Below are 13,484 nucleotides of genomic sequence, written 5' to 3' on the forward strand. Positions count from 1 at the left end.
TCTGATCACAATATAGCCTCAAACCTATGACATTCTCTCTTTTTTTATTGCGTCCTATTCCTTTGCTGGAAAAGATGAGTTTCTGACCAAAGACTGCAAGATATTACCCCTAGCTATAAATAAGCTCAATTGTTTCTCAGTTTTCTCCCATGTAATCATTTGGTTCCATCAAATGTACATTTTTGTGGCATAGAACATTTAGAAAAACAAAGACATGTTTTTTCCTTAGTTATGTTTGTTTCTTTCACAGAATTAATTGCCATTCAGCATGGTATTTTCCATGCAACACTGAATTTCTAACTAAAAAGCAGAAGAGGACATTCAGCATTCACCTCAGAGCAATATAGCCTAGTTCAGGGTCAGGGGTGAACAGCTGCAGCAGGAGGAGTGGAGTGGTGGCATACAGGAGAACATGAGGTATAATCATACCACCAATGGTAACATAGGAAGAGTCCATAACCAAGCTCCATAATGGGAATCCTATTTAAAAAGTCATTCCTCAGGGAGCCAGAAACCACAGGAGTCCCATCACCAAGACTGGTAGAAGGTGGCTGGGTGGGTGCTCAAGAATTTACAAGATGCTCATACACAGTGCAGTGCAAAGGGAGAAGCTCTATTTCTGCACAGAAAATATAAAGATAAAAGATCTCCATAAGGAGCTCCCTACAGTTCCCTTTTTTGACCTTCTAAGATTTACACTGTGAAAGCAACAGAATCAGTAAAATCAGACTCCCCTCTGAAAACTAATCAAGAACATGACAACTGTGCAAAAAGAAATTTCGTTAAAACCAATAGAAAAAACTTCTGAAACAAGGAAGAGTCAAAAAAAGAAAATGTGGCAGAACAAACAAAATGTAAAAAAAATAAAATGTTTTATACTAAACTACATAACTCAGAAACAAGCTTATTAGAAAGTGTATTTCTATTCCCTGGTAAATCCTTACAACAACAAGAATAAACCACAGGCCAATTACTGATGAACTCAGTTATATTTTCTGTGATACTCAATTACATTCTTTGTTTAGTGTATGAACCATAGGCAGACCCATACGAACCAGGTAAAACCCGTAAGAGACAAACAAATGGCATTAGCATCTTACCTCATTGTGGGAGGTTTGCCCACTAGCATTCCAAACAATCAGATCATTCTGCATGTTTCGAAAAGGGGCAGGGAGAGGAAAAAAAATAATAAAATTCAGCAACTATATTAGTGGTACACCACAACAGGATATTTTATTCATGATACTCAGACATACATGAGTACTTAATTAATATTTTTTTCACTGAATCAATTTTCATGAATAATATTTTATTGCTAGATGAACAACATTCACAAAAACCTTGTGGAGATTAATCACACAGATTTGTCATTCATTTTTTAGTCTCAATCCTAACTGCATTTATAAGATGTTAACATATGTTGGTTCAAATGCAGTATCCAATTTTGTTTCACAGATTTTGTAATTGAACTATCACCAAGAGTTTAAGATGCAAATATAGATTTTTTAATATAGATTTGAAGAGAGAAGTATTCCGTAAGCAGCTCATTTTATAACTGCAATATAACATACCTTTTGTTACCACTTCTGCTATAGTTAAACTGGAAACATGTAAATCACGTTAACAACTACAAAATACAACCATTAATTCTGCATCAATCATAACTCAGCTGAAACACAGCTGGCATAAGTAAAACCAAATTATAATTCAATTCAAAATAATTTCCTTAGGGTCTTTTTTTTTTTTCTTTATCAATAACAAATGAAACAAAAGACAGCACTTGGAACACTTGGTGCCAACAGTCACCGAGCTTTCCAAAAGTTAACGAGATGGGATTACACTCATTTTACTTCATGACCTTTCTTGGCTCCTTTTCAAGCTTAAAAAAAAATTCTTCAGCTTATTAATCTTATTCACCTGATCCCAGCCAGCTCTACCTGGGGACTTCCATGCTTGAGCACTCCTGTGCTCAGGGACTATGTTCTTGTGACAGACCTGCTAATTATTCCTATGTTGCAGGCCTAAACTCTCTCACAGCACGTAAATCACTAGTCAGAATTTTGAATTTACGCTAAATTGAATTGATTGAGTATCACAAGAAGTAACAGAAGTGCTTACTGTACTACAGAGAATGTAGCATGATTTAAAAACTTGCCCTTGCAAGACATGTCTCAATTTCATGGAACACGCCTAGGGCTTTCACCTGCTAACAGTTCACATCAGACCCTCTGCAACTGTTTAGAAAGATTTCTTTTTTTCTTTTTAAAAGGTTCTTGAAAGTGAATCAGCAGTGTTCTTGTTAAACAGTTCATCAAAAGCGAGACCACACACAGTTTTGACAGTGAATTAACCTTATCTGTTAGTGTCAGCAATGTAGTAAGAACTGTTCCAAATAAAGTGTAGTAACCCCAACGTATGACAATATAACAAAAGAGATTAATCAACTCAATTTTTGTAAATTTGGTATTTTAAAGAAAAAAACAAAGACAAAATTAGGACTAACAGAATCACAATGATATCATAGGAATATTTGATGGTAATGATGATTATACTAAAAATATTTGAGAAGCATCAAGATAAACCAGATTCAGTCTATGTCTGGATAAGATAGACCATATTAAGGTACTACTAATTTAGACAGAACATATGTAATTTTGTTCTAAGAATCTTCTTGCAAGAGCAGCCACAAAAATCCCTCTACAAACAAGTTCTGAAGTAACAACATATGCATCAAATATTTATTTTTTAATAGTTATTTCTGGATCATTGCAATGTACACAACATTTAAGATATTTCTGAAACTAAAACTATCATCTCAACCCATATACAGTCTGTTTGCAACATTAAACATTAAAAATTAAAAATAGTGCTGTTAACAAAAACTTAGCAGCTTACATAACTATAACAGTATTTGGGGTGAGGGGTAAGAGGAATCAGGTGTTTCATTTTATTCAAGATCTAACTTTGAGATGACTTCTTTTTTTCCAGGGGCACACAGCCACTGCAACTATAGTAGTTTTTATTGGGAAAAAGAAAGACTTTTATCAGTTCCATTATATCAGGTTTTTTTCCTGAAAATTGGTCTTAACCATATTCCTGTTCACAGCCAAACCTTGAGATTCACGCTAAGGCAAAAAAACCCAACCTCAATGGACCTAAGCCCACTATTATCTCCACGCACAAACTGAGAGAATGCAATGATCCGTTCCAAACGTTTCCACTTCTAATGCATCTAGACACCTCCATACCTGATTCAATGACCATTTTTCACCCTTTTCACAAGTTCTCCCTTCCGGCTTTGCTTTCTCCATAATCAGCTCCTTCCTCCTCTGAAATTCTAGTTCCTCTTCAGCATTTTCTCTCTGTAAGAAAAATAACTCTTTAGACAGTTTATCACTGGAATTTTTTATTTTTTTTTTTGGCATAACATTACCTCAGAAGTATTTCTTACAAATACTGTGATGAAAAGCAAAGTAGTAAGCAGACACTATATACTTGCAGTTCCAGTGCTAACAGGTAAATAAATGGCTTCATAAAGAATACCAGGTCCACCAGTCAGGATACAGATCAAATAATAAGCAGCATATATCACACTGTAAAACTCATACTTTATATACTCTCTGTAACTACAGTGACATGCTCTGGGAAAACAATAGTTTTTAGTGTACAAAAAATTTCTGTGTTATCCTTAATGAATGTACTCTTCTCCTACACCAGAACAGGAATATAGCGGGGTGGGATGGTAGATGAGTATGCATAACTGTGCTGTGAACTGGCATACATGAAAGTCACACACAAGGGAGAAAAAAAATGAAATGAAAAATTAACTGATAAACCCAGAAAAAAAATTTATATATACACATATAAAAAAATAAAAGCAGTTCCATAAAAACGTTTAAGAAGAATTAGTTTTGTCCTCCAGCCTACTAAATTTTTCCCTTTCCTACCTGGTAGATTAATAATTGATGAAATTGTTGGCTCATTTCCCATGTTTTCCCCCCAAATATTTTGTAATGATACACTCAACATACCTGACCAAGGGAAGACATCTCCATCTGCATTTGACTGCTATGTATAAAGATAAACAAATGCAAATATGTGATTCATTGTGTCAAAACTTGAATATGATGAATCTAACAAATGCATTATTTTTCTCTAAAAAAGGTAGATAAACACACTTTACTGTAGACTCCTGAAATTCTAAAGCTGTTGCTGGTTCCGTGGGATACAGATTCACACCACTGCTCTCTGAAATATCCATGCTTAATCTGCAAGGTTTGAAATAAAAATATTGCACTGGGGTATAGCTTTAGTAACCATTCTGTTCAGTATTTAATTTCAAACAAAAGGATATATGAAATACTTTATTCTTATGGTTCTAACCTGCTGAATGTTATATCTTAAGAACTTTCTGAAATGCCTCCTTATGCTTCACTGTCACCAGTTCAGCCAAAGCACTATTAATGCTTTAATCTGTGAAATGACACCTTGAGCAATGGCTTGTATCAAAACAAAATGACCTGTTTGCTACAAACAACCATGCCATTATCTAGCAGACTATAAAGTTCTATATCCAACCTCTAGCACCCTGTGCTCAAATAGAAGCCACAGCCCTGGTTAGATATCAACATTTAATTTACAGTGGATGAAAATAAAGCAGTACAACAATAAATTCACAACAGACAATGATCTGAAAGAAAGCAGTGAATATAGGAAAGGGAATATAGGAATGTGAAGCAAACATCTGAAAATACTGAAAAAGTTTGAGACTGAAATATTTTCCCTTTCGAGAACTGAAATGCTGCTTATGTGCACATAGGGTATGCAAATTTGAAACTCTGCAGAACACTAGGACAACAGTAACTGCACAAGCATTTTAAAAGTTTAATAATCAAATACATTAGCAAAAATAGCTCCAATTATAAATATAAATATATATATATATATCTAAATGCTCTACACTGAGCTCTAGCCAGTGCACTAGGTGTGTCAGCATCACCTACTGTTTCAGCCCCTACAATGGTTTCTCTTTCTAACTCCTCAAAGGAGTGTGAGATAAGGATAATTCTGGCTAGCTAGTTATTTCAACTAGGTTATCCCAACTAGGTGATTAGAGTTATATTGATGCACAAAGGAAACCTCTTAGAAGAAAGTTATAATTTTTGACATGATCTAGGTTTAAGTTAAAAGCACATGAAAGCCTTTGTGCATCTTAAAATAGCAATGGAAGCATTTAAATTCCTTTGTGGATCTGGATAGACAAAAACTATTCAGTATGAAAACCACAAGTTTGTCAGTCTGCTTCATATAATGTCAGTATATACCAAACTGCCATGTAATACAGTAATTATTAAAGAAATTATGAAAAACCCATGGCCCAGAATATTGAATATCTACAGCATCATTTGGCAAATATTAGGCACCCAGGAGTATCTTGCTGGGTAAGTCTGGATGTTAACATACAGGAGACATACATTGAAAAGCCTATATAGTGCTCAGTAAATTAAAAATAATTACTAATTTTAAGGTTAGAATATGAAAGTGCAGCTACAACCACCCCCCTCCCAACAATATGCAAAAAAATCCAGTAGAAAGTATGGACATCATGACATGATTAGCTATTTTTAAAAGCCACATTTCAAATTTTCTGTAGTGTTACTAATGAAAGCAACATCTGAATATGCATGGAGAAACAGATTAATTTTCTGTATTTTATTGCCCTTTTAAATTTTATAAGAAAAACTATATATGTAGGAAATATTAGGGTAATATTTGACAAAAGAACAAGTGACAAAATTTATAAGGCTAACAACTGAAATTTTTTTTTAACATCACTTTTTTCCAAACCAGACTTTTTAATTGCAACACTTTTCCCACAAAGTAATAAGCCTCATACGAGCTGCAGAAGCAATGGTATACTATCTCACAGAAAGCACAGGAACTATAAAGTTTTCCTAATTTGTATGACACTTTATTAAGCAAAAATACTTGTGTTTCAAGTATTTAGTACATGATTCAAGAATTCAAGTATTCTTTATATGATTCAAAATACAGCCAGATAATTGTCTCCCTAGAAATTTTAACAGGAGTGAAATTCTGTTCTAAAAAGTACAAAGGTCTGCTAGGTGAAGAAGTGGTATCAAAATAGCCATTTAAACTGAAAAACAGTGTAGTCACAAGATCAAACAGCTATGGTAAAGTGGCCAAGGGAGGAAAGAGAAAAACAAGGATAATTAAGCCTGGAAGTAGAATCTTCAGAAAAATGAAGCTGTCAGCTAGTTACCTCACAGAAGTAACGAAGAAAAATGAGTTACCTAGCTTTGAAATGAACTTAACCAATTTCTGAAGGTGATTACACAAAGAAAAGCAATAGCAAGCATCTGGACAGAACTACCTACAGCATTCCTGTCAGTCCTCTGAAGTAAGACAAGTGTGTTTTGTTTTGTTTTGTTTTTTTCCAAATGCTTATTCCTTTGCTTATTCACAGATCCAGAGTCATTCCACCTGACTTTAGCCATTTAAAAGAGACACTTAAATTATAAAACCTTGTCTTCTGTGGTCAGGGGTAATCTAAAAATCTTTCTCTAGCTGCTTCTTCCTCTTTCTCCGTTTGATTTCAGAGTGAGACTAAAGAAACCCCACCACCATTTCAGACACTCCTTTATGTGCTCCACTGAGATGGGATGAAGATGGGCCAGAAGACTTTCTCCTTTCCCACAAAATACACCCAGCATGAGTAAGTAGAGGAGAGTTTATACACCCTACAAGAAATGTGTCAGTCCTAGACAAAACTTCAGAATATCACAGCAGTGCACATGAGATGAATGGTTAAGGGGTGTCTCCACCTCTAAATTTAGTTTTCTTTTATACCTGAAATCCTTCTTAATTTACTGGGAATCTTGTCTAGATACTCAGGGAGAGAATGCAAGTTTCCTTCTTAGCTATCTAAGCACCTCCTGAAAAACATCAGTATGCTAACAAAGCACCTCATAACTCCAGAGACCTTTCAATTATCAGTTAAAAAAGAACTCTAAAGTCAGTCAAAAAATTTTAAATACATTACATTAACACATCAGCTATTGTAAGCATACCTGTTGGGATCTTGTAATAAATCTACTGCTTCTCTTAGTTGTTCTATCATTGCTATATCAATAGTTTGTTCTTCTGATAAATTTATTCTATAACAGAAAACAAAAGCGTTCAAAAAAGAGGAACAACAGCAATTATCAAGGGTAGGCTGAATTTCGGTTTGTGAGCTGTATCTTTCAACTGGCTTGCAAACACTAGAGGGGAAAAAACAGCTTCTGTGTACACTACTATGTGCTGAATTTATGGAATTTCTTCTGAAAAAAATTCTCCAGCACTTTGTCTTTGACTAAGCCCACCAACCTAATGCATACATACATAAACAAATGTGATTAACTAAAACTTTTAGCATTCAATTAAACAGACTGGCTTCTAAAATTGAAAATTTATTTACCAATATTTGACTTTCATTGGCTGCACTCATCACATGTACTGTTTTAAGATAAGTACTAAATATTTTTTTTAATGGACCAGCATGCTTTTTTCTTGCTTTTCCACATCTCTAATTATTTTTTGGGGTTAGAAACACAGTCTCCTGTTAGTTCTATCAATAAGGGTCTTTCAGAAAGTACTTATTTTTCCCTTCTTTTAGTTTTTGTTTTTAAATCATATCAGACTCCACTGTTTGGATGACTGACAACTTCACATTACATTGTCATATTAAATCCCCTTTTCTTTATGCACTCCCCTCAGCAACTGATGTTCACTTGCTCTGCTCTTGAATTAATGTCTATGAATTAATGATTGCTTTAGGGTTAAAATTGTGACAAAAGGAAAAAGACTGAGGAATTTTTTCCAATTAAATTAATTATTTTAAAAAGCACATTAAATTTAGATCTTGCAAGTTTCAATAAAATCCTTTTTTACCAATGCCACTAACAGATTAAATATCAAAATACATAATTAAAAGGCTTGCATGCTACATAGGTAAAAAATATTACAGCATTGTTGGTGCATACAAATTAATTAGTTGTAATATATCACCCACTCTATTTAGCAATAATGTGTAAAACACTGAGCACACAAGAGCAGCAATGCTGTGCTTCTGTCATGTCTCCATGTCAACAAAACTATTAAATAAGGAAATACCAGTTCTAGTTAATCTAATTAAATGACATAGCTAATTACTCATAGATACATAAAAAATACTTACATTTCGTCTGTTTGCCATTGTGTGTCCTCTTCTATTCTCAGCAATTCATCACACTCTGCTGCTCTGCTCTGTAAGCAGACAAAGTGATATTGAGAACTAAACTTTGCAATTAAGTAGGCAGATAAATTTTGCTTTCAGACTCAGCACTGACCTCATTTATGTAACAGCTTAGGGTGGCTAGTGGCAGCAATCCAACACTTATGCTCCACTCCTCACTCTACCCCCTTTTAAGATATTGGTTACCAGATCTTCTATTCACTGTTCAGATTTTATTGAGGTCAACAGCCCTTACCCTCCTTTAACAGTAAAAAAAAAAAAAAAAAAAAAAAAAAAAAAAAAAAAAAAAAAAAAATCAAGCAGCATGAGAATTCTTTACTCTGTGTCCCAGATTTCACTTGTGCTTTCCTGGTGTATGCAAACAATGCTTCAATTAAGCACGACCCTAACTCTCCTCCTACTTGACCTCCTGCCACAGCCAGATTTGTTTACAGACAAGGAAATTCTAAATATGCAAATGGTAGCAACTGTGTACTCCATCCATAATTATTAACAGGATTCCTACTTGACAGTTTTAATAGCCTTGAATATATTTTTTTAAAAAACAAATCAGATCAAAAGCTGCATGCAAGAATTGGTATCAGAGCCAGCTATTTTGGGTTCAATGTATTGTAAATTAGAGCTCCCACTGTCCTACCTGTAATATCAAGTACTACTTATTAGAAACCTTGACTCTCTTTTATGCTTGCATTTGGTGCTTTACAATTTTCTTTTCTTTTTCATCTCAGATAGGCAGAAACACTGAAGTAGTTCAGTTGCTGGTAAAGAAAGAAGCTCTCTAAATGGATGTGCATTTGTACTGGTAGACAATGAACAGCAGAAAACAGAGAGGCTTATCCTCCTTTATGTCATGTGTTTGGCACATCAGTCGCATCACCCTGTACCAATAAATGCTATCCAACTCTGCCATGTGTCACTGAAGAGTGTGCCAGCTTCTCTAACATTCTCCAAAGATGGCCCATTTCGCAGTGCCAATCCCCACTAGAATGAATAGAGAGCCATTCTTTTTCTTCTCCTTACAGGAATGAAGTAGTGATTTTTCCCCAAAAAAAGGATGCACATCATAAGATGACAAAAACTGCAGCACTTATTCCAGAAGGTGATCCTCAGCCTCTGGGCATAATTATATAGATAAAATAAAGCCATACAAATTAGGACTAACATTTGAAAAATTACTAAATCCTCCAAGATTAAGCTTCTCTTTTGCACTGCAAGTTGTACTGATTTTATGTATAGTTTAGTTAACCAGAATTTCAATTTTTGAAGACACCCACTGTCCCAAAAGGCATTCTAATACATGACTAAATAAAAAAAAAAAAGAACCCAACAGACTCTGAAATCTGCACAAGAGGGAAAATGCCCCAAATTCAAAATCTTGAGAATAAAATGGATTTACTACCTGTTCAAGTCACCGGTTGTTGATCTCAACTGTCATAATATTAAGATATCAAAATGACAATAAATTAAACTGCTTACTCTGGAAATATTCTTATACTGAAACTCAATACAGTTATATATATTTTACTGAACCAGTGCTTGCAACACATTATTTTAGATAATATTATCTTACTATTATAGAGGACATTCCCAAGGGAATAGTCAAAGGGTATGCTACTGAAAATCAACATGATGAAATCAGAAGAACAAGAAAAGGAAATACAAAGTGTATACATAATATAATATATGGTCAGCTTCAGATGTGTGTACCCCTTTGTCAGGAGAGGATGGAAGTATTCTATCCCATTTTACCTAGTTCATTAACCTAAAATGTGCAAACTTGCTGAAAATCTGTATGCAGGAAACATACAATAATTTATTAACTTTTTAACTATCTAAAAATACTACTAATAAGATTTTAACTATCGGGGGGGGGGGGGGGGGGGCGGGGAATCCTTCAACCTTTTTTTAGTATGGAAGTCGCAAAAGAACAAGCCAATATAAGATAAATTGTAGTGTCCTAAACATCCAGCAACTGTAAGTAATAATAATATACACTACTGAATTCACATTTGTATTTGTAAATAGCAAAAACCAGTAATATGTATTTACTATATAAATAAAAATTTCTGATAACTACATGTCTTCAGTAACTATCAAAAGGAAAAGTTTGTTGGTTTTTTTTCTCATTTGTTCTTAAATGCTAGTCCTCTGCGTCTCCTCCCTCAGAGACTGCAACTAGCTAAAGATGATCTGCAAGAGTTTTGTTACTAGAAAAGACAAAAAAATTGCTCAAATAAAGAGATCTTTTGCAGAACCAGAAGTCTGTTTCCAAGAGGTTGAAAGGCCACATCCTTTCTCTTTCTGCTATTACTTCCCAGTACATTTTTTCCTATAAGGGATGGAAGTTGGAAGTGATAAAATGCCTCTTTGCACCCCTTAAGAATCTCTGCAGGAGGAGAAAATTAGTCTAAAAATATCCATACTAGATAATCCCTTCTGGCCTATAAATCAAGAGGAGACATCATGCTCACAGGAATGGTACAGTACTACTATCTCTCAAGTACCTTTGCATTATAAAGGATCTAGAAAAACTATTCAGCAAATAAATTTTCGCAGGAAAAAAAACTCTTAGCACTTGCTCAGAATTTCTCCAGAAACTTCCAAAAATTCCTCAGTCTACCTAACTACATGTAATCTATAAATTCATCAGTCAGTCCTTACTATATAATAAAGCAAGTGAATTTCATGAGTTACCACACAACAGCAATCACTAATGATTCTTAATACATTTCTATGGATTATTGCAGCTTACTCAGACATGTATGTCTAGACAGATTCCACTAAACCTAATGCCACAAACAGAAAAAAATGAGTAAATGACAACACAAATGGGAAAAACAAAATGGTACAACACAACAATTTCTAAAAGATCACTCATTGTGACAAGTAGTTCAAAAAGAAAGCCCATTTGATAGTTCCGTGACAAGAAGCCATATGCCAGGAAGATGCCACATGGCTGATAAGCACCTACTTATTAACCATGACAGAAAGACAAAAGTAATGGATTAAGCAACTATGATGTGTAACCAGCAACCCAGAGCTCCAGTGTTCAGTAACAAACATCTTAAGGAAACTGAAGTGGCACCCAGACCTTTACATATGAAAAAGACTGATGGGTACAATATCAGAGTTTCTTGTTATGGGTAACCTGTGTTTTCTTACATACTTCATTAAACACACATATATACATAAATACATTTACAATTATTCAAAAGCACTTTTCTATCACCTCTATCATCTACGAAGTTCATAACAGAGACAGTGTATACTCCCTAAACTCATCAAGAGAGGAAATCTTGTAAGAGGTGGGGTCCTAGAATAATGGATTTTATATCATTTGTCTTTACAGATGTCTCAAATTCTACTATAATTTTAAAACATTTAGGAAAATGTATTTTAATACCATAATGTTAATGCATAACTTTAGCCACCAAAGCTAACACGGAAAGTCTTGCTTTTTACAAATGTAATAAATGAAAAGATTGCTCAATTCAAAATATAAAGCAAACAGTACAGAAAATAACTGCAACATTTTTTAAAAGTCTTAAACATAGTTAAAGGATAACTCTCACATATATTAGAAAGCGTTATGGGTAAGCGGACTTCCTAGATTAATTATAATCATTTTAAACCTACCTGCTTATTTTTGCCTTCTGTATCTTTTATGACAATGAATATCAAATGCAGTCGCTTATTCATTAAAATGTCTGCAGTTTGTCATTCCTGTTTGCTCTATACTTACAAAAGTAGTGAAGATATTTCCCCCCCACTTAAAATTGTCACAAACTTGCCTTAATGTAACTCATGAATTCAGTAGTAAGAGTATCCGATTCATCAAACTGGTTTCCTGTTTCTCTTGACTTATCATTGACCATCAAGTGAGAAGATCCTTGATGGAATTCCACTAGTAACAACAAAAAAATATAGAAGAATGATTTCTGGTTCAGCTCAACGTGTTACTTAACATAATTTAAATGTATTAAATTATACAGCTCAAAACCAAAGAAAGTTTACATTTCAAGCATATTACAAACGTCAAACAAATTAAGACCTTTGCATTTTAACAAGTGATGCCAATTTGTTTTAAAATTGTAATAAATCAATACCCTGGGCTCATACATTTGTAGATCAGAAGCACCACAACAGGTACTGATGGAGTCAGTTTTGAACTGTACCAGGTATGTCTTGCCATTATCCATACAAGAACACAGCTGGACGGCTTCAGAATATTTTAAGACATTCAAATGTTTCAGCCAGTGATTTGCAGTTTAATGCAACTGCAGAGTCACTATGCTGTAACAAAAACTCAAATTCCTAGCAGAACTCAGACAAAATTATTCAGAGCCTTCAGAGCCTATGCCAACCTCTTGCTTACATATACTATTTCCAGGGCTATGAGGCAGTAATTTTCCCCTCTGTCTGAAGTACTCCGATCCTAAAACTTACCCTCTCTAGTTTGCTAATAAACACTATAGGATATAATGCTCTTACTATCTCACTTCATATTCTACTAAATTCTGATGAGTATCTCAACTGAAGTTAATTTAAGCTAGTATGTAACACTGAGGAAAGGCTGACCTCCTATTTATGTGGTTTCCATATGCAACTCACTGAGTTCATCCTGCCATTTTTCATTAGTATGTGTAGACCTTGGAGAAACATTGTTTATCAGTGCATAGATATGATTTAGAAATATACAAGTGACTTTAATAAAATCCAGGTAAAATTACACCTTCTTGTAAAATCTGAAGAGATTTACTTTTTGCCAGAGGTAATGCAGAGTTTGATTAATAAAGCTTTATATATGCATGAAGTCCAACTACAGAAATAGACTCTGCTTTTGTACATTGCTAACTCAGATTCTGCATTAATGTTTTTATTAAGTTATTACACTGGTTATATTACTGGTTGGGAAGCGTGGTTTAAACCAACTCTCATTTTTCTCCCCCTGGCCAGAACCAGAACTTTAATACTTGAGATAAGGTGTCACAAGTTCACTGGAATTGTTACAGAAAATAACTATAAGGATCTCGATTCATTATAGTTAAAAATATTCTAAGTAGCACACTTTTTTTTCTTTTTTACATGACTGCATGTGCATGCACAAAGCTTCTGGATAGGTAAGTGTTTATTACAAAAAAAATTAAATTGCACAAGGTAGTGAAAATACCTGTTTTCAACTAGAATA

The 13,484-nt window shown here is 34.2% G+C and overlaps 1 protein-coding gene across 7 annotated transcripts in view; it reads right to left on the minus strand.

Moving 5' to 3' along the window:
* The window catches only part of LRCH1 (leucine rich repeats and calponin homology domain containing 1), a 133,313-nt gene that overhangs the window by 38,508 nt on the left and 81,321 nt on the right, over nucleotides 1-13,484 (minus strand). For 3 of the 7 annotated variants that reach the window (XR_008820341.1, XR_008820340.1, XM_056329366.1), the window contains exons 9-15: nucleotides 12,088-12,200; nucleotides 8,240-8,307; nucleotides 7,092-7,178; nucleotides 4,179-4,268; nucleotides 4,032-4,068; nucleotides 3,249-3,362; nucleotides 1,101-1,148 (exon numbers count right to left, since the gene is read on the minus strand). Coding sequence is in view for 1 of the 7 variants with exons in the window: in XM_056329366.1 (XP_056185341.1) it covers nucleotides 1,101-1,148; nucleotides 3,249-3,362; nucleotides 4,032-4,068; nucleotides 4,179-4,268; nucleotides 7,092-7,178; nucleotides 8,240-8,307; nucleotides 12,088-12,200 (557 nt within the window). In the remaining 6 variants the exon portion in view is untranslated. The remainder of the gene's footprint in view (nucleotides 1-1,100; nucleotides 1,149-3,248; nucleotides 3,363-4,031; nucleotides 4,069-4,178; nucleotides 4,269-7,091; nucleotides 7,179-8,239; nucleotides 8,308-12,087; nucleotides 12,201-13,484) is intronic. The other 4 variants (XR_008820336.1, XR_008820338.1, XR_008820337.1 and 1 more) reach the window with 4 other exon arrangements.

The sequence above is a fragment of the Falco biarmicus genome, chromosome 2, assembly GCF_023638135.1.
Source record: "Falco biarmicus isolate bFalBia1 chromosome 2, bFalBia1.pri, whole genome shotgun sequence".
NCBI lineage: Eukaryota > Metazoa > Chordata > Aves > Falconiformes > Falconidae > Falco > Falco biarmicus.